The sequence below is a fragment of the Schistocerca piceifrons genome, chromosome 11, assembly GCF_021461385.2.
Source record: "Schistocerca piceifrons isolate TAMUIC-IGC-003096 chromosome 11, iqSchPice1.1, whole genome shotgun sequence".
Lineage (NCBI taxonomy): Eukaryota > Metazoa > Arthropoda > Insecta > Orthoptera > Acrididae > Schistocerca > Schistocerca piceifrons.
Genome location: NC_060148.1, coordinates 100,288,452 through 100,313,657, shown reverse-complemented (window position 1 = coordinate 100,313,657; position 25,206 = coordinate 100,288,452). Strand labels below are relative to the sequence as shown.

The following is a 25,206-nucleotide window of genomic DNA, read 5'->3' as shown; positions in this document are numbered from 1 at the left end:
GAGGATCCATACAGAGTGTGGGTGGAGCAGCTGATGGACGTCCGCGGCTCGTGGTCTTGCGGTAGCATTCTCGCTTCCCGCGGATGGGGTCCCGGGTTCGATTCCCGGCGGGGTCAGAGATTTTCTCTGCCTCGAAATGACTGGGTGTTGTGTGTCTTTCATCATCATTTCATCATCATTCACTCGCAAGTGGCTGTAGTGGCGTTAAAAAACTTGTGGAGTGGCGGCCGAACCGCCCCGCGAGGCTGATGGACAGGACGAAGTCAGTAGGTGATAGATCGAGAGTGGGGGAGAATGATGCAGAGAGTGGGTCAAGGAGGATCCATACAGAGTGTAGGTGGAGCAGCTGATGGACGTCCGCGGCTCGTGGTCTTGCGGTAGCATTCTCGCTTCCCGCGGATGGGGTCCCGGGTTCAATTCCCGGCGGGGTCAGAGATTTTCTCTGCCTCGAAATGACTGGGTGTTGTGTGTCATTCATCATCATTTCATCATCATTCACTCGCAAGTGGCTGTAGTGGCGTTAAAAAACTTGTGGAGTGGCGGCCGAACCGCCCCGCGAGGCTGATGGACAGGACGAAGTCAGTAGGTGATAGATCGAGAGTGGGGGAGAATGATGCAGAGAGTGGGTCAAGGAGGATCCATACAGAGTGTGGGTGGAGCAGCTGATGGACGTCCGCGGCTCGTGGTCTTGCGGTAGCATTCTCGCTTCCCGCGGATGGGGTCCCGGGTTCAATTCCCGGCGGGGTCAGAGATTTTCTCTGCCTCGAAATGACTGCGTGTTGTGTGTCTTTCATCATCATTTCATCGTCATTCACTCGCAAGTGGCTGTAGTGGCGTTAAAAAACTTGTGGAGTGGCGGCCGAACCGCCCCGCGAGGCTGATGGACAGGACGATCGAGAGTGGGGGAGAATGATGCAGAGAGAGTGTGAAGGAGGAGAAAGACTTACGGAACACTGGAACAGATACATATCTGAGCAATGCCGGGTACACAGCTAGTATTTTGGGAAAAAATATTATAAAGTATCACAACATACACGTAGTATATTATTAATATAATTTCAATATGAGTGGTCTGTGTCTTCCATGATTATCACTCATGGTGTATGAGGTTCTGTTGTCTGTCTACACTGCATAAGGCTTTTAAATGTACCTAAGATCAAAAGGCCATGCACATCTGAGCTTTAACATCCTAGGTGATCACATCCCGTAATTCTTGAACCAGTGTCATGAAATATGTTTTCTTGTCTTAAGATTGCTTATACAATTATAAACGTTAAAATACTTGTTTAATTCCAATGTTTCCCCTTGAACAGTTGCAGAGAGTCCTGTATTATGAAACAGCTTCTCTTATTCTGCTCTCTTCAATTTCAGAAGATCTGTTGAACGCTCTCACTGTTGCCAAGTTATAGCGAGTGCGTACTATTCAGGTGACAATTGTATTGCTTTTGACTTTGAAATGAACTGTTTGACTCAGGCATCCTGGCCGGAAGAGTTCGCAAGCCCGCCAGAACGCAAGGACATAGACGACAGGCACTAGATGGCGCACCTAATATTTGCGAGCGCTGCTGTCGCCACCTCAGCGCTGGGTGTGGCCACGCCACACTCGCCAGCCAATCGGCGCTTCTGGCCGCGTCATAAAACTTACACGGCAGGGGCCTGCACCTCATTCATTTTCCGGTAGCGCTGTCGTTCGTTCATTATACTGAGCGTTGATTGGTTCTGGACATTGCTACGTCTAAGCCTCCTGATATGGTTCACACTCCATATTTGTCGTTCTGTTGTACAGTCTTGTTGGTCGTCCATCGCTGTTTTTGGTTTTCGTGGTTTACGGCGGGTCATCGTCTGCGGCCTTGGCCAGTCAGCCAGCGTCCCTTGGCCATGGAACTATTCCAGTTAAAATAACTGGAGTCGAGCAAACAGGTTAACAGTGTCTTATGGATGCGATACTCGTGCAACTGCAAATGCCGTTCCAACAGCAGTTGCAGCAACAAGCCGACTTGCTACCTCAGGAAATTCACCTTTTGTCAACATACTTGAAGGTGTAGGGCTTGAAACCCATTCAAGCTGTGTTCGCCTCCCAGGAAGAGTCTTGACCCCGCCTCCCCCCGCCCCCCCCCCCTACCCCCCTGTTTCCGCCCTTTAACGACATTAAGAAAGATTGGGACTCGTATTTGCAGTACGTGAAACAGCATTTCGGCGCTTTTCTGATGACGCTCTCCAACGGTCGTTCTTCCTTTCTTGAACATTTTACTTACTAAAGAAATTAGTTCCCCTCCGAAATCCGGTTGACCTCACATTCGAGGAGATGAGTTCATAGCCATCGAACTATTGTTTGCAACGATTTCAGTAGTCCCTTCACACCTTGAGTTTCAGCAGTACAACAAGCAAGCAGGCCAGTCATATTGCTCATGGATGCTGGATTTGCAAGTGCTGAGTGGACATTGTGATTTCACGTGCCCAAACCCGCATTGCAAAACCTCACATGTGTATATTTTGATTCGAGACATGGTGACCCAATTAGTCCCCAACACAGATGTATGCACTGCAGCCCTCAAGCTGAACAATCCTTCCTTGGACGACATTCTCAAAACTGCACACTCTTGAACACTGCCCCTGGTCACAATACGTCGGCATTATGGGATCTCCCATATTTTCCTGGTTATTTCACGATGCACCTATGTTCTGACTGTCTGGATCGTTGGTACCGCTGCACTCATGGTGGAAAGGATGGGCATCTCCTAACTGCCTCCCATCAACCATCAGGACAGTTGAACTCCACTCCACACTTGTGTAAATGCATCGTGCAAATACTCTAGGCCATCATTAACCAGGGCAGTCCTTCTGCCACCGACTTGTTAACTGACCCCATGCTTATACATCACGACATTTGTTTCTGAGTATATATAGGAGCTACAGTTTCTGTAGCGAACTGCTCAACCTACGATCATCTGGGTTATTCGGTATTGGTCCCACACTCCCATGAGTTGGCTGCATATCGTGATGGCTCCATTCCCCATAGAGATCAATTCACAACTATGACATTATAAAAGAAGGATACACAGCTAATAACACTGTTTGCTGTCAATAGTCATTCGTCTGACAACATTTTCATGGTAGATACCTTATTGCTGTTTGGGTTTTCCATCACATATGAAGTTCAGGTCGTCTTGGACATTGTTCTCCTTGAGGAACTTGATGGCCTTTGTGCCTCTCTCACATTCCTCTCCGTACCTCGCCTGGGGTGTGCCACCAATTTCAAGGCACATTATTCTCTAAGTCCAGACGCAATGCCTCGTTTCTACTGGGCACATCTGCTTTTAATATCGCTACAGATGGCGGTTACGCACGAACTCGATCGCCTTCACGAAGTTGGAGTAATTCTAGTGCTTCCGCCATACCTCTGTTAGCGGTTCAGAAATCAAATGGCTCTCTCTGGGTCTGAGGAGGTACCTGTGGAAACCTACCCTGTACCACGTCCAGAGGACCTCCCCAAGGAGCTTTCCACTGGTGAATAGTTTTCTAGAAGGCTTTGCTGATGCTTATTCACAGATCCCACTGGATGAACTCTAATGCATAATGGTCAGTGCGCCCATTGACTTGTAAAAACACATTTGGCCTTTGGGACCTTTTCTAGTCTGGAAACCTTCCACTGATACCTGTAATGTTTCACTATGTCCATTCCCTCTTTTACTAATTACCTAGATGACTTAATATTTACAGGTGCTACATACCAAGACCATCTGTGCAACCTCTGGACCATCTTTTCTATGTTGTGAGTTGCAGGGCTGAAGTCCTGCCTACAAAAGTGCCAATTTTTTCTGCAGCATGTGGAATACCCTGGACACTTGATCAGTAAAGATGAGACTCTGACCAAGAACCACAATATTTTGGCTGTAGACTCTCTCCCACATCCCCAAAATCTACAGAAGCTGTGTAAGATCTTTGTATAAGATGAATTACTATTCTTAGTTTCTCAGTGATGTAGCTCAAATTATACACTTACTCAGCCGCCTATGAGCACGCTTTCACCCAGCTGAAGCACATGCTGCACTTGGCGCCCTGACTTATGATGTTTTCCTTTTAAGTCCCCTAGTTTTGGTTGCTGACACTTCCCTGTATGGTACTGGTGCACTGCTAGTGCACTGTAACGATGGTGGTACTGAGCACCCCATCGTATATGCATCGAAGATACCGGAGCCTGCTCAAAGAAACTACTTACAGCCCTATAAAGTGACTTTAGCCATTACGAAATTCGATGTGTACATCCATAGGACTAAGATTATCCACTAGGGACCTCAAACCGTTGAAAGCACTCTTTAGGCCACACTTTCGGTTTCCAGAGTGGACAGCTCAAACACTCCAGTGTTGTGTTGTTTTTAGTCTTATAATTACACCATGTAGTACTAGTCTATCATGCAACACGCGAATGCGACTGTACTCTCTCTCTGACCTTCAGGACCACACCCAGCATTTGACGAACAGGACACTTCCTGTTTCCACACTGACATAGAACATGAATGCAACTTGGATAGGTTTCCCATTACTGCTACTCACATTGTCACATGTAAACACTGTGACACTATCGAACAGGGTATCACACACCATGTGCTACATGTGGCCCACTTATTTTGCCAAATTTGCTGATCCAGAACTCTGGGCTTGGGGTCGCCTTTTCCAAAAAATTGTTCAAATGGCTCTGAGAACTATTGGACTTAACTTCTAAGGTCATCAGTCCCCTAGAACTTAGAACTATGTAAACCTAACTAACCTAAGGACATCACACACATCCATGCCCGAGGCAGAATTCGAACCTGCGACCGTAGCGGTCGTGCGGTTCCAGACTGTAGCTCCTAGAACCGCTCAGCCACTCCGGCCGGCGCCTTTTCCAAGTTTTTCTGTTGTCTCTGATGTTCTCCTGCTGGATACAGAAGCAGATATCCATTGTGTTGTCACTGCAGCAACACTCACAATCTTCCTCAGCCCCTATAGGACCTCCACCATCCATGACTGCAGCCCAGCAGAGCTCCTCCATGGGCAACAGCCATATGCTCTCATCCATCTCCTGGCACCACAGGTCTGAGTCTGGACAATTCCCCTGAAGTTCAATGATCTACTTATGTTCCTATGGATCAAAATGGTCTATGGTCTTTGGTAGTGGTTGACAGTCTTCATGGTTTGCAGTGTCAACACTCGAACCAGCTTTGCTCCACCTACTGATTGTGCTTCTTTCGATGAGTCATTCAGAGTTGGAGTGCCTGCCCTTGGAAACCCCTCAGCCACACAGGTACAATTTGCACTCCAGCACAAGGTCGGCATTTCCTGTGGATGGAGGTTTGGAGGCTGGACCCCACTGCAGCATCCATTTGTATACCACACCGCCATTCCCCAGCGCATTGCCCAACTTCCTTCTCCCTGTAGGCAGGCTCCTCTGGTGGGAAACCAATAACCAACTGAGACACCAGTTCACCTTCATGGGAGGGGGGGGGGGGGGGGGATGTTGTACCTGGTCTGGTGTGACAGTCTGCAAAATGGATGAACCCAGACGACAGCCGCTAGGGGGCGCTCCTTTTAGCGAGCACAGCTGTCGCTGCCCGTTCACTAGACGCAGGACACACCACTTGGTCTGTAAAGCTCGCTGCATAGGATCCTGGATATAAGTGTTCTGATTGCGCTGTCGTTTATCCATTATACTTCGAGTTATTTGGTTCTTGATATTGCTACATCTCAAGCAGCCGATCTGGTTTATGCCCTGAACTTGTCGTTCTGTTGTGTAGTCTTGTTGTTCGTCCATCGCTGCTGTTGTCTTTTATTGTTTTTGGCGTCTCACCGTTGACGTCCTCTGCTAGTCGACCAATGTCTTTGGCCATGCCACAATTCCGGTTACAATATGGACAATGAATTCAGGCTGTGGCGCCGGCCGCGGTGGCCGTGCGGTTCTAGGCGCTCCAGTCCGGAGCCGCGCTGCTGCTACGGTCGCAGGTTCGAATCCCGCCTCGGGCATGGGTGTGTGTGTGATGTCCTTAGGTTAGTTAGGTTTAAGTAGTTCTAAGTTCTAGGGGACTGATGACCACAGCAGTTGAGTCCCATAGTGCTCAGAGCCATTTGAACCAGGCTGTGGCTGTCAATTCATTGCTTCTAGTTACCGATTACAAAAAGAGAATTTAACTTTAGTATTGCTTCATGGCAAATAAAAAAATCGCTACTCAACGAATTCTTTCACACTAATTTAAGCAGCTGTTCTCCACAACTCCATTCCTCCAGTGCTGCTCTTCCCATACTCCCTGTGGAAGAAGCTCCAAGTATCAAGTTCGGAATAAATGTAGAAATGTAAGTCATGATGGGAACTTGAACTAGGCCTGGTCGTGTGCTGAGATTGCCTATGTGTTAAGGCGACTGTTTGTGACCAGCATGAAATTGGCGTTCGAGTCCCAGTTGGCACGAGGTTTCAAAAGACACAACATCTAGAAGACCCCAGAAATGTCTTTGAAGAGAATATACAAAATTTTCATGAAATTTAAACACGCACACACACACACACACAACCCACAACATACCATATCCTTATACTACTATTACATATCATGTCGTTTTTATTTTCCTGATTACTGTTCCCTTATCTCATTTTTAAGACCACCACAAACTTAAATTGCACTTATTTATTCAATTGAAATGTACACTAAGTGATCAAAAGTATCCGGACATCTGGCTGAAAATGACTTACAAGTTAGTTAGGTTCGTTAGGCCCTCCATTGGTAATGATAGAATTCAATATCGTATTGGCCCACCCTTAAATGACAGCTTCCACTCTCGCAGCCATACATTCAATCAGGTGGTAGAAGAGTTCTTGAGGGATGCCAGCCCATTCTTCATGAAGTGGTGCACTGAGGAGAGTTGCGGATGTCGCTCGGTGAGGCCTGGCACGAAGTCAGCCCTCCAAAACATCCCAAAGGTGTCCTATACGATTCAGGTCAGGACTCTTTGCAGGCCAGTCCATTACAGGGATTTTACGGTTGTAGAACCACTCCGTCACAGTCTGTGCATTATGAACAGATGCCAGATCGTTTTGAAAGATGCAATCGCCATCCCCTAATTGCGCTTCACAGGAGGAAGCAAGAAGGTGGTTACAACATCAATGTAGGCCTGTTATGATAGTGTCACACAAAACAACAAGGTGTGCAAGCCCCCTTCATAAAAAGCACGACCACACCATAACACTACCGCCTCCGAATTTTACTGTTGGCACTACACACGAGGCACACGATGTTCACCGGGCATTCGCCATACCCACACCCTGCCATTGTATCATCACATTGTGTACTGTGATTCGTCACTGCACCCAAGGTTTGCTCCTGTTGAATCGTCCAGTGTTTGTGCTTATGAGCACCCTCTCGACCATGAAAACCAAGTTTTCTCACCTCCCACCTGTCATTGAACTTGCAGTGGATCGTGATACAGTTTGGAATTTCTTTGTGATGGCCTATTACACATTACGAACCTCTTCAACTGTTGGCAGTCTTTGTCAGTCAACAGACGAGGTCGGCCTGTATGCTTTTGTGCTGTACGTGTCCCTTCATATTTCCAATTCACTATCACATCAGAAACAGTGGACATAGGGATGTTTAGGAGTGGGGAAATCTCGCATACATACGTAGGACACAAGTGACGCCCAATCACTCGACCACATTCAAAGTCTGTGAATACCACAGAGCACGCCATTCTGCTCTCTCACGATGTGTAATGAGCACTGAAGTAGCTGATATGGACTACCTAGCAGTAGGTGCCAGCACAAGGCCCCTAATATGAAAAATGTGGACGCTGAGTTGCAGATAGGCACAACAAACAGATTTTCTCACTTAAAGCTTTCGGCCAATGGCCTTTGTCAACAACAAACACACATACGCACACACACACTTACGCAAATGCAACTCTCACACACGACTGCAGTATCAGCATCTCCGCTATATGGTGAGTAGCATGTTTCCTTCTCATAATATTGTTACATTCCATCCTGGACTTTCCATTGTTTGATTTAATATGAGTGTATATATTGTGGACATCACATGCATCAATACTCCTATTTACACACATTTCTCATAGGATTAATTGGCAGGATAGCAAACCATCCCCCTTGAAGCTTCAGGGGTTAGAATTGGCCTGCAGTATTCCTGCCTGTCATAAGAGGCGACTAAAAGGAGTCTCCAACGTTTCGGCCTTTATGTGTTGGTCCCCTCTCGGGCTTAACCTCCATTTTTTCCAAATTTCTGTTGCTAGTGCATGCGATTTGGGGAAGGACGCCTTACATGGTGTTTTTAGTTTGTCCATGATGCATGCTACTTATTGCTTGCAGCGGGCTTTGCACCCAACGTCTTCTGGGTTGCCTCCTTCTTGCCTCCTGCGCAGTCCCATCTTTAGCACCCACGACAATTCTGCACCATTTTGACACCAAAAACCCAGTACGATAACCAGTCTATTGTGGTTTAGTCATCATGTACCCTCTTGGTAGTAGCCCCCTGACAATGCAGGGATCGCACTCCTGATGCCTGAGCTGAGACCTCTGCATGTATGTAAATGAGTAGGTGCCCTTCCTTCTGGGGCACCAGGACTCCTGGTAATGGACATCCCGCCAGGTGGCCCTTGCTGAGGCTGGGTCACACCTGCGGGGAGAGCCCCTTGTCGAAGTGGGTGGCATCAGGGCGGATGACCCGCAATAAAATGGGTTAAATCGAATAACGCTGGTGGTCGCTCGGCCCCAGCAGTCTCAAAGTGTGTCAATAATGATTTCGATGCTGCGACCTATGATTCCCGCTTGTTCTCCTCCCTGGCTACACCCTGGGAGGACTGTAGGGCGACCAGGTCTCGAGAGCCATATTCACCTCGGTACTTGGTTTGCAGCAGGACTGATGGAGAGACCTTTCAGGCAACGAAGGCCCAGTTTTTTGTAGACAACCTTGAAGACAGGTTTGGGGAAGTGGTGGCTTTGTCAGCTTCTCATTGCCATCTTTTTCGACATGCAGAAGGCGTACGATACGACTTGGCGACATCACATCAATCTTCATGGGTGGGGTCTTAGGGGCCCACTCCCAATTTTTATTCAAAATTTTCTGTCGCTTCGATCTTTCTGCGTGCAAGTTGCGGCCTCCCATAGTTCCTCCTCAGTCCAGAAGAATGGGGTCCGGCAGGGATCTGTCTTGAGTGTCTCCCTCTTTTTAATTGAAATCAATGGGCTTGCTGCAGAGGTGGGCACGTCTGTATCAGTTTCCTTGTATGCTGACGACTTCTGCCTATACTATAGCTCCACTGGCATTGCATTTGCTGAACGGCAGTTGCAGGGTGCTATCTGCAAGGCGCAGTCATGGGCTGTAGCACATGGCTTCCAGTTTTCGGCTGCCAAAATCCACGTTATGCATTTCTGATGACGTCACAGTGTTGACCCTGACCTGATAGCTTTATCTTTACGGCGAACCTCTTGCTGTGGCGGAGACGCATTGGTTTTTGGGATTGCTTTTTGATACCTGGTTGACTCAGCTCCCTCATGTTCAGCAGCTTCAACAAACCTGCTGAAGGCATCTTAAAGCACTTCGTTGCTTGAGTCACACAAGGTGGGATGCCGATCAGTCTACCCTTCTACGACTGTATCAGGCGTTGATTCAGTCCCGTCTAGATTATGGGAGCCTGGCTTATGGTTCGGCATCGCCTTCGGCACTGCAGTTGCTTGACCCCAGCCATCACTGCGGGATCCGATTCTCAACTGGAGCTTTCTGCACAAGTCCTGTCAACAGTATACTTGTAGAGGTTGGTGTCCCTCCATTTCGGGTCTGGCACCTATGACTTCTCTTATGCTGCACATGTTTGTAGCTTGCCTGGGAATCACAATTACCATCTCCTGTTCCCCAACTCAGTCGTTCATCTTCCAGAACAGTGACCCCGATCAGGGTGTACGATCACAGTTCTCATCTGGGCTCTTCTCTCTGGGCATGAGTTTTTCCCACCTGTTTTCTGGGCCCATATACGTCTACTCCCGTGGGATGTGCCCCACCCATGCTTTTCGCTCGATTTGGCACAGGTCCTGAGGGACTCGGTCCCTCCTGAGGCTCTCTGCCGCCACTTTCATTCCATCCTTGCCTCGTTTCAAGGCTCTGACGTAGTCTATATCGACGGTTCAGTGGTTGCTGGTCGTGTTGGTTTTACACTAGGAGATCATTCTGAACAAGGCTCATTCCCAGCTGGCTCCAGTGTTTTCACTGCCGAGATGGTGGCCATCTCTTGTGCCTGAGAGCATATCCACTCCTGCTCAGGTGAGTTCTTCACTATCTGTAGTGACTCCCTGAGAGTTTTCCTCGATCTCGTTTGGTGATGGCTATCCAAAAGCAACTCCATACTCTTGCCCAATGCAGGTGCTCCATGATCTTTGTGTGGACCCCAGGTCATGTTGGCATCCCAGGAAATGAATGTGTGGACACACTGGCCAAACAGGCTGTCAGAGCACCGCCCCTGGAGATCAGCCTTTTGGAATGTGATCTCCAGTTAGTTTTGTGGCAGAAGGTACTTGGTACCTGAGGTGATAAATGGCACACACTGCCTTCACCCAACAAACTTCGGGTCGTCAAGGAGACTACCAGTGTGTGGCGCTCCTCCTTGTGGGCCTCGAAAGGACTTCATTGTCCTCTGCCAGGTACGCATTGGCGACACCTGGCTGATGCACGGATATTTATTGCGCCATGAGGACCCACCTTTCAAATATTGTTGGACTGTCCGCTTTTAACTCTGCTCATGCACACGTTTGCGCTGCCTCGTACGCTCCCTGCACTTTTATCAATACTGCAATGGCAGGCTTAGTTTTGAATTTTATTCGTGCAGAGGGCTTTTATCGCTCGATCTAAGGATTTGTCTCTTTTTTGTGTTGGGTCTGGTCTTTGGATTGGGGTTTTTAGTGTGTTTCTTAGTAGTTGGCTTTTCCTTTTTTGTTTTCATGGTTGGCCAACAACTGTCACACTCTGTGTGCTTTTAATTCCTTTTGACTGGTCTTTGTCTCTCTTGTTCTGTGTCGTCCCTTGTCATCTCTGTTGCTTGCTTTTTATTCTTTGTCGGTTTTTTATGGTTGTGGAACAAGGGACCAATGGCCTTTGTAGTCCGCTCCCTTCAACCTCCACAAACCAGCCAACCAACAAAGCATCATTGACACCAGGAATAGTATTCAAAACACCAGGAAGTTTACAATCTTTGTAAAAGAATTTTATTTTATATCGCCTTTCCCATATAACTGCAATACTTCAGTTCCGAACCGAATACAGTTCTCACTGCGAACCTAAAGAAGGTTGTAGAGAATCGCTTTGTTTCATTCTCAGTCAAATGTCATAATACGAGGGTGAGTGAAACGAAAACCTTAAATTTGTAATAACAAATCGAAATTTCGTGCCGTTATCCTGTAAGTTGGTAAGCATGCTACAAACAGCGTGTAGAATGGTCTGTAGGTGGCAGTATAGTGTAGATGCACGCATAGTCGCAGTATCAGAATAAAGATGGGCGCTGCACTTGCGACTTACACCAGGAAAGAACTGGGTTCTGTTATTCGGTTTTTGTGTAGTGAAGGTGTGAAACCTATTGAGATTCATCGATGAATGAAGGCTCAGTACGGTGATGTATGTTTGTCACAGCAGCAAGTCTACGAATGGAGTAGGACGTTCGCAAATGGTGTGACTTCAGTGGAAGATGCTCCTCGTCCAGATCAGGCACAACGAGTTGTGACTAGACAGAATATTGCAGCAGTTGAAGCCATGGTGAAGGAAAACCGCCGAAAGACACTGAATGACATTGCAGCATGTTTACAGATTAGTCATGGGTCAGCACACCACATTGTGCATGACGTGCTCCAGTTTCTGAAAGTGTCTGCAAGATGGGTGCCACGGCAGCTGACTCCTGAAATGAGAGAACGACGTGTTGATGTTTGTGAAGAACTTCTTCGGCGCTTTCAACGATAAGGTGATGGCTTCCTTGCAAGAATCGTTACTGGGGACGAAACCTCGGTTCACTTCCACCAACCGGAAACGAAGAGAGCGAGCAAGGAATGGTGCCATTTCTCATCAGCAAGTGATTTCCATATGTTTGGACCGCTGAAAGACGCATTGGGAGGAAAGAAGTTCCGTTCTGATGAAGAGGTACGCCACGTGGTGCATGAGTGGTTGCGCGGACTAACAAAAGAATTATTTTCCAAGGGAATTTATGCACTCTGTAAGCGCTGGATGACTTGCATTGAGCGTGGGGGAGATTATGTTGAAGAGTGAAACAGCTTTATACCACTTCTGCACAATATATAATATTTTAAAAAATATTTGAGGTTTTCGTTTGACTCACCCTCGCATATAAATGGTATAGCTTTTCGTAACAAACTTACTCTCTGATGCATGGGAAAATACAACAAAGCAATGACACTCGGTGAAGAGCCCTATAAATTCATAAAAATGTGCTGATCGTGCGACAGGACTCACCGAAGGAGAGAGACGGCGGTCACGTTAAGTGGGCGACCGCTGCAGGTAGCCGAGGACGTTGCAGTCAAGACAGGGGAGCGGCTGCGGCGGCTGTGCGGTTGTGCGGAAGGGCTGGCCCCGCTCTCTGTAGCGGCTGGCGACCTGCACAGAGAGACGCTGCGTGGACAGATGTATGTGTGCATACAGGCGAGAGCACAGCTCACTACATCTACATCTACATCTACATCTATACACCGCGAGCCACCTTACGGTGTGTGGCGGAGGGTACTTATTGTACCACTATCTGATCCCCCCTTCCCTGTTCCATTCACGAATTGTGCGTGGGAAGAACGACTGCTTGTAAGTCTCCGTATTTGCTCTAATTTCTCGGATCTTTTCGTTGTGATCATTACGCGAGATATATGTGGGCGGTAGTAATATGTTGCCCATCTCTTCCCGGAATGTGCTCTCTCGTAATTTCGATAATAAACCTCTCCGTATTGCGTAACGCCTTTCTTGAAGTGTCCGCCACTGGAGCTTGTTCAGCATCTCCGTAACGCTCTCGCGCTGACTAAATGTCCCCATGACGAATCGCGCTGCTTTTCGCTGGATCATGTCTATCTCTTCTATTAATCCAACCTGGTAAGGGTCCCATACTGATGAGCAATACTCAAGAATCGGACGAACAAGCGTTTTGTAAGCTACTTCTTTCGTCGATGAGTCACATTTTCTTAGAATTCTTCCTATGAATCTCAACCTGGCGCCTGCTTTTCCCACTATTTGTTTTATGTGATCATTCCACTTCAGATCGCTCCGGATAGTAACTCCTAAGTATTTTACGGTCGTTACCGCTTCCAATGATTTACCACCTATGGCATAATCGTACTGGAATGGATTTCTGCCCCTATGTATGCGCATTATATTACATTTATCTACGTTTAGGGAAAGCTGCCAGCTGTCGCACCATGCATTAATCCTCTGCAGGTCTTCCTGGAGTACGTACAAGTCTTCTGATGTTGCTACTTTCTTGTAGACAACCGTGTCATCTGCAAATAGCCTCACGGAGCTACCGATGTTGTCAACTAAGTCATTTATGTATATTGTAAACAATAAAGGTCCTATCACGCTTCCTTGCGGTACTCCCGAAATTACCTCTACATCTGCAGATCTTGAACCGTTAAGAATGACATGTTGTGTTCTTTCTTCTAGGAAATCCTGAATCCAATCACAAACCTGGTCCGATATTCCGTAAGCTCGTATTTTTTTCACTAAACGTAAGTGCGGAACCGTATCAAATGCCTTCCTGAAGTCCAGGAATACGGCATCAATCTGCTCGCCAGTGTCTACGGCACTGTGAATTTCTTGGGCAAATAGGGCGAGCTGAGTTTCACATGATCTCTGTTTGCGGAATCCATGTTGGTTATGATGAAGGAGATTTGTATTATCTAAGAACGTCATAATACGAGAACACAAAACATGTTCCATTATTCTACAACAGATTGACGTAAGCGAAATAGGCCTATAATTATTCGCATCTGATTTATGACCCTTCTTGAAAATGGGAACGACCTGCGCTTTCTTCCAGTCGCTAGGTACTTTACGTTCTTCCAGCGATCTACGATAAATTGCTGATAGAAAGGGGGCAAGTTCTTTAGCATAATCACTGTAGAATCTTAAGGGTATCTCGTCTGGTCCGGATGCTTTTCCGCTACTAAGTGATAGCAGTTGTTTTTTAATTCCGATATCGTTTATTTCAATATTTTCCATTTTGGCGTCCGTGCGACGGCTGAAGTCAGGGACCGTGTTACGATTTTCCGCAGTGAAACAGTTTCGGAACACTGAATTCAGTATTTCTGCCTTTCTTCGGTCGTCCTCTGTTTCGGTGCCATCGTGGTCAACGAGTGACTGAATAGGGGATTTAGATCCGCTTACCGATTTTACATATGACCAAAACTTTTTAGGGTTCTTGTTTAGATTGTTTGCCAATGTTTTATGTTCGAATTCGTTGAATGCTTCTCTCATTGCTCTCTTTACGCTCTTTTTCGCTTCGTTCAGCTTTTCGTTATCAGCTATGATTCGACTACTCTTAAACCTATGATGAAGCTTTCTTTGTTTCCGTAGTACCTTTCGTACATGATTGTTATACCACGGTGGATCTTTCCCCTCGCTTTGGACCTTAGTCGGTACGAACTTATCTAAGGCGTACTGGACGATGTTTCTGAATTTTTTCCATTTTTGTTCCACATCCTCTTCCTCAGAAATGAACGTTTGATGGTGGTCACTCAGATATTCTGCGATTTGTGCCCTATCACTCTTGTTAAGCAAATATATTTTCCTTCCTTTCTTGGCATTTCTTATTACACTTGTAGTCATTGATGCAACCACTGACTTATGATCACTGATACCCTCTTCTACATTCACGGAGTCGAAAAGTTCCGGTCTATTTGTTGCTATGAGGTCTAAAACGTTAGCTTCACGAGTTGGTTCTCTAACTATCTGCTCGAAGTAATTCTCGGACAAGGCAGTCAGGATAATGTCACAAGAGTCTCTGTCCCTGGCTCCAGTTCTGATTGTGTGACTATCCCATTCTATACCTGGTAGATTGAAGTCTCCCCCTATTACAATAGTATGATCACGAAACTTCTTCACGACGTTCTGCAGGTTCTCTCTGAGGCGCTCAACTACTACGGTTGATGATGCAGGTGGTCTATAGAAGCATCCGACTATCATATCTGACCCACCTTTGATACTTAACTTAACCCAGATTATTTCACATTCGCATTCGCTAATAACTTCACTGGATATTATTGAATTCTTTACTGCTATAAATACTCCTCCACCATTGGCGTTTATCCTATCCTTGCGGTATATATTCCATTCTGTGTCTAGGATTTCGTTACTGTTCACTTCCGGTTTTAACCAACTTTCCGTTCCTAATACTATATGCGCACTATTTCCTTCAATAAGAGATACTAATTCAGGAACCTTGCCCTGGATACTCCTGCAGTTTACCAATATTACGTTGACTTTTCCTGTTGTTGGTCTCTGAGGACGGACGTTCTTTATCAACGATGATAATGTCCTCTCTGGTAAGCCGTCAGGTATTTTATCGTTTCGCCCAAGGGGGGGTCCCTCTAACCTAAAAAACCCCCGTGTGCACGCCACACGTACTCTGCTACCCTAGTAGCTGCTTCCGGTGTGTAGTGCACGCCTGACCTGTCTAGGGGGGCCCTACAGTTCTCCACCCAATAACGGAGGTCGATGAATTTGCAACCATTATAGTCGCAGAGTCGTCTGAGCCTCTGGTTTAGACCCTCCACACGGCTCCAAACCAGAGGACCGCGATCGACTCTGGGCACTATGCTGCAGATATTAAGCTCAGCTTGCACTCCGCGTGCGATGCTGGTTGTCTTCACCAAATCAGCCAGCCGCCGGAAGGAACCAAGGATGGCCTCAGAACCCAAGCGGCAGGCGTCATTCGTTCCGACATGTGCTACTATCTGCAGCCGGTCACACCCAGTGCGTTCAATAGCTGCCGGAAGGGCCTCCTCCACATTACGGACGAGACCCCCCGGCAAGCACACCGAGTGCACACTGGCATTCTTCCCCGACCTACCCGCTATTTTCCTAAGGGGCTCCATAACCCGCCTAACGTTGGAGCTCCCTATAACTAATAGGCCCGCCCTCTGTGACTGTCGGGACCTTGCCGGAGAATCGGCCACTAGCCCAACAGGCGTGGCATCCTGTGGTGGCTCGGAAACGATGTCATCACCACTAGGAAGCACCCCGTACCTGTTGGAAAGGGGTAAGGCAGCTGCCACGCGGCCAGATCCCACCTTCGCCTTTCGGCCAGGCACGCGCGAGCCCACCACTGTCCGCCATTCACCCTGGAGTGATGGCTGACCGGTAAGATGCTCACTGCCGGAAGACGCAGCGACATCAGGGGTTCCATGTGATTCCAAGGCCACCGAAGTAGGCATAGGTCTCACCACAGTTGCCCCAACGCCACTACGAGCCGACGCCTGCGCCTCGAGCTCGATGAGCCTAACAGACAAAGCCTCCACCTGCCCCCGAAGAGTGGCCAATTCTCCTTGCGTCCGCTCACAACAACCACAGTCCCTACACATGACTATGTTTACCCTACAAGCGAACGGTGTACTCGCCTTATTAGCAGCAGGAAATCGAAGTGCTCTCTCACTGACGGTCTAACCGACACTGAGCTGTTCTAACCAAACAAACAAAAGCCTGTACGATACGAGGGTCGATAGCAACGGCGATACTGTACACTACACTGTTATTAAAATAAACGGTTGTGTCTAGTAGGCACTCAAACACGCAAGAAATTACAAAAATAAAATAGTAACTACCCAGATAACTGAAAATAAGTTGTACCTGTTTGAAGCTCGTAAAAATGTGTAACAAGCGAACGGTGTACTCGCCTTATTAGCAGCAGGAAATCGAAGTGCTCTCTCACTGACGGTCTAACCGACACTGAGCTGTTCTAACCAAACAAACAAAAGCCTGTACGATACGAGGGTCAGTAGCAACGGCGATACTGTACACTACACTGTTATTAAAATAAAAGGTTGTGTCTAGTAGGCACTCAAACACGCAAGAAATTACAAAAATAAAATAGTAACTACCCAGATAACTGAAAATAAGTTGTACCTGTTTGAAGCTCGTAAAAATGTGTAACAAGCGAACGGTGTACTCGCCTTATTAGCAGCAGGAAATCGAAGTGCTCTCTCACTGACGGTCTAACCGACACTGAGCTGTTCTAACCAAACAAACAAAAGCCTGTACGATACGAGGGTCGATAGCAACGGCGATACTGTACACTACACTGTTATTAAAATAAAAGGTTGTGTCTAGTAGGCACTCAAACACGCAAGAAATTACAAAAATAAAATAGTAACTACCCAGATAACTGAAAATAAGTTGTACCTGTTTGAAGCTCGTAAAAATGTGTAACAAGCGAACGGTGTACTCGCCTTATTAGCAGCAGGAAATCGAAGTGCTCTCTCACTGACGGTCTAACCGACACTGAGCTGTTCTAACCAAACAAACAAAAGCCTGTACGATACGAGGGTCAGTAGCAACGGCGATACTGTACACTACACTGTTATTAAAATAAAAGGTTGTGTCTAGTAGGCACTCAAACACGCAAGAAATTACAAAAATAAAATAGTAACTACCCAGATAACTGAAAATAAGTTGTACCTGTTTGAAGCTCGTAAAAATGTGTAACAAGCGAACGGTGTACTCGCCTTATTAGCAGCAGGAAATCGAAGTGCTCTCTCACTGACGGTCTACAGACAGTGCTGCCAACACGTTGTCCACACAGAAGTAGCAGAGGCACAATTGCAAAGACTGTTGTTAAGAAAGATGAATTACCACTGAGCTAATCAATGTACCCAGTGCTTCTGTCAAGTTTCCTGCATAGCGTAGCATAGCATAGCAGTTTGTACAAAATGAGGCACAAACTAAAGGTACGAGGGTGGTTTGAAAAGTTCTCGCAATCACCACGAGAGGTCAGCGCTAGAACTACGATCTGTTCACGTGATATCCATTGCACTGTTGCCTCTAACCACGTGACACGTGAGTGCTCTTGGAAGAGAGGTGTGCCGGTGATGTGACTCTTTTATTGTTCCTGCGTAGCGATTTTCGAAGGTGGAAAAAATCTAGATTATAGAAGTGATTAAGTGCTTCTTAAAGAAACGTATGAAAGCAATTTCCAGAATAAACTATGGGATTCTGCCCCTTCATATTCAACTGTTGCCAAGTCGACGAATGGTTTTAAATTTTGTCGGGAGAGCTTAGATGATGATCCGCGCTGTGGTCGGCCAAGATGTGTCACTACTCCAGAAATCATTACAAAAGCGCACAAAATCGTCATGGAGGATCGCTGACTGATAATGCGTGAAACTGTTCACTCTTGCCAGATTTCGTCTGGAAAGGTATTTCACATTTTAACTGAAGAATTAGAAATGAAAAAATTATCTGTAAGATGGATGCCGCGACTCTTGACGCTGGATGCAAAACGCATGGACATATCAGAACAATGTTTGGCCTGTTTTAGGAGAAACGCGAACTAGATATTTTGCGACGGTTTGTGGCCACAGATGAAACTTGGGTGCACTACTACAGTTAAAGGAGTGGAAACATATTGATTTCCTGCCACCAAAAAAAGCAAAGACAATTCCTTCGGCGGGAAAGGTCATGGCATAAGTGTTCTGAGATGCGGAGGGGATTCTATTTCTAGATTATCTCCACACTGGGCAAACAGTTACTGGAGAATACTATGCTAAACCCATGGACAAACTGCAACAGAAGATATTCGATAAAAGGGCACGGTTAGCAAGGAAGAAAGTCATCTTCCATCAAGACAATGCGCGCCGGCAAACATGTGCCGTCGCCATGGGAAAATTACACGAACTAAGGTACGAATAGTCGCCACACACGTCTTCTACATCTACATCTACGTCCATACTCCGCAAGCCACCTGACGGTGTGTGGCGGAGGGTACCTTCAGTACCTCTATCGGTTCTCCCTTCTATTCCAGTCTCGTATTGTTCGTGGAAAGAAGGACTGTCGGTATGCCTCTGTGTGGGCTCTAATCTCTCTGGTTTTATCCTCATGGTCTCTTCGCGAGATATACGTAGGAGGGAGCAATATACTGCTTGACTCTTCGGTGAAGGTATGTTCTCGAAACTTCAATAAAAGCCCGTACCGAGCTTATTCACCTGATGTGGCTCCGTCAGACTTCCATCTCTTCTCAAACCTGAAAACGTTTCTTGGTGGCCGAAGATTCGATTCACATGGAGAATTGATAGTCGGAAGTGACAACTATTTTGCAGGCCTGGAGGAAACTCATTTTCGAGATAGTATCAATGCACTGGTACACCGTTGGACCAAGTGCATTAATCTACAGGGACACAACATTGAAAAACAAAAAAGTTTCAGTGATGAAACTACTTTTTTTCCATTCCATTTCGAGAACTTTTCGAACCACCATGGTACATGCAAAGGCTAACAGTTACGCTGATCCAGCAGAAGAACTATTGCATAGGACTGTTGGACTACACAACAACCACACATATTACAACGGTAACAACTTTTAAATATATGTAATGTGGTACTGTGATCGTGAGACGATTTTTATAGCTCGTCTGTTAGCCAACATCTGTTCGAGGCAACGATGGTAAACATGGGGAGAGCAGAATAAAATCATTCTGCAGTGGAATATGCTGCGATATTTCTTGGCTGAGTTAAACCGTGCGAGTTGTAGTCTGAGTCTGGCGAACTGCTTTACCCCGCCATTAAGTTTCACAGGGAGAGCAACTTTGAAACTGAGCAGGTAGGAAATTCAAACAAGGACAGACCACGCAATATGTGTAAAATATATATATATATATATATATATATATATATATATATATATATATATATATATATATATGGTGGTCAATTGATAGTGACCGGGCCAAATATCTCACGAAATGAACATCAAACGAAAAAACCACAAAGCACGAAACTCGTCTAGCTTGAAGGGGCACACCAGATCGCGCTATGGTTGGCCTGTAAGATGGCGCTGCCAAACGTCAAACGAATATCAACGGCGGTTTTTTTTTTTAAATGGGAACCCCCATTTTTTATTACGTATTCGTGAAGTACGTAAAGAAATATGAATATTTTAGTTGGACCTCGTTTTTCGCTTTGTGATAGATGTAATAGTCACAAACCTATAAGTGCGTGGTGTCACCTAACATTCCGCCAGTGCGGACGGTATTTGCTTCTTGATACATTACCCGTCTTAAAATGCACCGTTTACCAATTGCGGAAACGGTCGATATCGTGTTGATGTATGGCTATTGTGATCAAAATGCCCAACGGGCGTGTGATATGTATGCTGCTCGGTATGCTGGACGACATCATCCAAGTGTCCGGACCGTTCGCCGGGTAGTTACGTTACTTAAGGAAACAGGAAGTGTTCTGCCACATGTGAAACGTCAACCACGACCTTCAACAAATCATGATGCCCAAGTATGTGTTTTAGCTGCTGTCGCGACTAATCCGCACGTCAGTAGCAGACAAATTGCGCGAGAATCGGGTATCTCAAAAACGTCGGTGTTGAGAATGCTACATCAATATCAGTTGCACCCATACCATATTTCTACGCACCAGGAATTGCATGACGACGACTTTGAATATCGTGTACAGTTCAGCCACTGGGCATGAGAAACTACGGGACGATGACAGATTTTTTGCGCGCGTTCTATTTAGCCACGAAGCGTCATTCACCAACAGCGGTAACGTAAACCGGCATAATACGCACTACTGGGCAACGGAAAATCCACGATGGCTGCAACAAGTTGAACATCAGCGACCTTGGCTGATGCCCCATTTTATCTATGGCAATCTAAATGGTGCAATGTATGCTGATTTCCTACTGATGTTACTACAAGATGGATGTCCGGCACATAGGTCGCGTGTAGTTGAAGCGGTATTCAAATCAAATGGTTCAAAATGGCTCTGAGCACTATGCGACTTAACTTCTGAGGTCATCAGTCGCCTAGAACTTAGAACTAATTAAACCTACCTAACCTAAGGACATCACACACATCCATGTCCGAGGCAGGATTCGAACTGAAGCGGTATTGAATAGCATATTTCATGACAGTTGGATTGGTCGTCAAAGCACCGTACCATGGCCCACAGGTTCACCGGATCTGACTTCCCCGGATTTCTTTCTGTGGGGAATGTTGAAAGATATTTGCTATCGTGATCAACCAAGAACGCCTGACAACATGCGTCAGCGCATTGTCAATGCATGTGCGAACATTAGGGAAGGCGAACCATTCGCTGTTGAGAGGAATGTCGTAACACGTATTGCCAAATGCATTGAGGTTTACGGACTTCATTTTGAGCATTTATTGCATTAATGTGGTATTTACAGGTAATCACGCTGTAACGGCATGCGTTCTCAGAAATGATAAGTTCAAATAGGTACATGTATCACATTGGAACAACCGAAATAAAACGTTCAAACGTACATGCGTTCTGTATTTTAATTTACAAAACCTACCTGTTACCACTGTTCGTCTAAAATTGTGAGCCATATGTTTGTGACTATTACAGCGCCATCTATCACAAAGCGAAAGAAGTGGTCCAACTGAAACATTCATATTTGTTTACATACTACACGAATATGTAATAAAAATGGGGGTTCCTACTTAAAAAGACGCAGTTGATATCCGTTTGACCAATGGCAGCGCCTTCTAGCGGGCCAACCATAGCGCCATCGGGTTTCCCCCTTCAAGATAGACAAGTTTCGTTATTTGTACTTTTCTCGTTAGACGCTTATTTCGTGAGATATTTGACCCAGTGACGATCAATGGACCACCCTGTATTACTTGCGAAGTATATATATATATATAAACTTTCAGGAAACATTCCTCACACACAAATAAAGAAAAGATGTTATGTGGAGCCGGCCGGAGTGGCCGAGCAGTTAAAGGCGCTACAGTCTGGAACCGCACGACCGCTACGGTCGCAGGTTCGAATCCTGCCTCGGGCATGGATGTGTGTGATGTCCTTAGGTTAGTTAGGTTTAAGTAGTTCTAAGTTCTAGGGGACTTATGACCACAGCAGTTGAGTCCCATAGTGCTCAGAGCCATTTTGTTATGTTGACATGTGTCCGGAAACGCTTAATTTCTATGTTGGAGCTCATTTTAGTTTCGTCAGTATGTACTGTACTCATCATGATTTCATACGGAATACTCTACCTGTGCTGCTAGAACATGTGCCTTTACAAGTACGACACAACATGTGGTTCATGCACGATGGAGCTCCTGCACATTTCAGTCGAAGTGTTCGTTCGCTTCTCAACAACAGATTCGGTGATCGATGGATTGGTAGAGGCGGACCAATTCCATGGCCTCCACGCTCTCCTGACCTCAACCCTCTTGACTTTCATTTATGGGGGCATTTGAAAGCTCTTGTCTACGCAACCCCGGTACCAAATGTAAAGACTCTTCGTGCTCATATTGTGGACGGCTGTGATACAATACGCCATTCTCCAGGGCTGCATCAGCTCATCAGGGATTCCATGCGAAGGAGGGTGGATGCATGTATCCTCGCTAACGGAGGACATTTTCAACATTTCCTGTAACAAAGTGTTTGACGTCACGCTGGTACGTTCTGTAACTGTGTGTTTCCATTCCATGATTAAGGTGATTTGAAGAGAAGTAATAAAATGAGTTCTAACATGGAAAGTAAGCGTTTCCGGACACATGCCCACATAACAAATTTTCTTTCTCTGTGTGTGAGGAAAGTTTCCTGAAAGTTTGGCCGTACCTTTTTGTAACACCCTGTATATATATATATATATATATATATATATATATATATATACAGGGTGAGTCACCTAACATTACCGCTGGATATATTTCGTAAACCACATCAAATACTGACGAATCGATTCCACAGACCGAACGTGAGGAGAGGGGCTAGTGTAATTGGTTAATACAAACCATACAAAAATGCACGGAAGTATGTTTTTTAACACAAACCTATGTTTCTTTAAATGGAACCCCGTTAGTTTTGTTAGCACATCTGAACATACAAACAAATACGTAATCAGTGCCGTTTGTTGCATTGTACAATGTTAATTACATCCGGAGATATTGTAACCAAATGTTGATGCTTGAGTACCACTCCTCCGCTGTTCGATCGTGTGTATCGGAGAGCACCGAATTACGTAGGGATCCAAAGGGAACGGTGCTGGACCTTAGGTACGGAAGAGACTCGAACAGCACATTACGTCCACATGCTAAGACCTTTTTATTGGTCTTTTTCACAGACGCACATGTACATTACCATGAGGGGTGAGGTATACGTACACACGTGGTTTCCGTTTTCAATTACGGAGTGGAATAGAGTGTGTCCCGACATGTCAGGCCATTAGATGTTCAATGTGGTGGCCATCATTTGCTGCACACAATTGCAATCTCTGGCGTAATGAATGTCGTACACGCCGCAGTACATCTGGTGTAATGTCGCCGCAGGCTGCCACAATACGTTGTTTCATATCCTCTGGGGTTGTAGGCACATCACGGTACACATTCTCCTTTAACGCACCCCACAGAAAGAAGTCCAGAGGTGTAAGATCAGGAGAACGGGCTGGCTAATTTATGCGTCCTCCACGTCCTATGAAACGCCCGTCGAACATCCCGTCAAGGGTCAACCTAGTGTTAATTGCGAAATGTGCAAGTGCACCATCATGCTGATACCACATACGTCGAAGCGTTTTCAGTGGGACATTTTCGAGCAACGTTGGCAGATCATTCTGTAGAAACGCGATGTATGTTGCAGCTGTTTGGGCCCCTGCAATGAAGTGAGGACCAATGATTCCGCACCATACATTTACAGTCCACGGTCGCTGTCGCTCTACCTGTCTGAGCCAGCGAGGATTGTCCACGGACCAGTAATGCATGTTCCGTAGATTCACTGCCCCGTGGTTTGTGAAACCCGCTTCATCGGTAAACAGGTAGAACTGCCACGCATTCTCTGTTAATGCCCATTGACAGAATTGTACTCGATGATTAAAGTCATCACCATGTAATTGCTGATGTAGCGACACATGAAACGGGTGAAAGCGGTGACGATGCAGTATGCGCATGACACTACTTTGACTCAGTCCACCGGCTCTCGCAATGTTCCGTGTACTCATGTGTGGGTTCATGACAACAGCAGCTAACACACCAACTACACCCGTTTCTCCTGTGACGGGCCTGTTACAGACCCATTTGCGTGCTACGACCATACCTGTTGCATACAGTTGGCGGTAGATGTTTTGCAATGTGCGGCACGTTGGATGCTCTCTGTCCTGGTACCGTTCTGCATACACCCTGCAAGCTTCAGCTGCATTTCGTCGACACTCGCCATAGATGAGTATCATCTCCGCCTTTTCAGAGTTCGAATACACCATGGTCACAGTTCCTACAACACTACACTATCACAGACGTCTGGTAACACGGTGTACTACAGTTGGTCTGCGTGCGGAGACGAATGCAGAATAACAATAGCAGCAAGCGCTACATGCGGACACTGCGACAGCTAGACCAAACCACAACAGTGCATTACAGCCACACTCGTAAACACGGTCGTCATCGTAAACATGTCCCTGCAGATGCTGCTCGCCGACCGTGGCCCGTGTTTGTTACAACATGCAACTGAACGTCGGAGGTTTCAAGCGTCAGCTTTAGGTTACAATATCTCCGAACGTAATTAACATTTTACAATGCAACAAACGGTACTGATTACGTATTTGTTTATATGTTCAGATGTGTAAACAGAACTAACGTGGTTCCATTTAAAAAAATGTAGGTTTGTGTCAAAAAACATACTTCCGTGCATTTTTGTATGGTTTGTATTAAACAATTACACTAGCCCCTCTCCTCACGGTCGGTCTGTGGAATCGGTTCGTCAGTATTTCATGTGGTTTACGAAATATATCCAGCGGTAACGTTAGGTGACTCACCCTATACATATATATATAATTTCATTAAAATTCATAGGATATTACTTTAGTGAAATCAGAAATTTTGTTTCATTATTTTATTCAATGTAAGCATATCGTCTGTGTACCTCTTTAGCTGAGTGGCCAGCACAGGATACTGCCATAAAAAGGAACCATGTTCGATTCCCGCTAGTAAGAGGGATTTTTGCCTGGTGGGGGGGA

General features: G+C 46.1%; 1 protein-coding gene across 2 annotated transcripts in view; it reads right to left on the bottom strand.

The window, feature by feature from the left end:
* LOC124720153 (serine/threonine-protein phosphatase 6 regulatory ankyrin repeat subunit B-like) overlaps positions 1 to 25,206 on the bottom strand; it is an 87,235-nt gene that overhangs the window by 11,998 nt on the left and 50,031 nt on the right. Inside the window, exon 4 of one of the 2 annotated variants that reach the window (XM_047245459.1) lies at positions 12,486 to 12,626. The exons of the other annotated variant lie outside the window; for it this stretch is intronic. Coding sequence (XP_047101415.1) covers positions 12,486 to 12,626 — 141 coding nt within the window. The remainder of the gene's footprint in view (positions 1 to 12,485; positions 12,627 to 25,206) is intronic. 2 annotated transcript variants of the gene reach the window in all.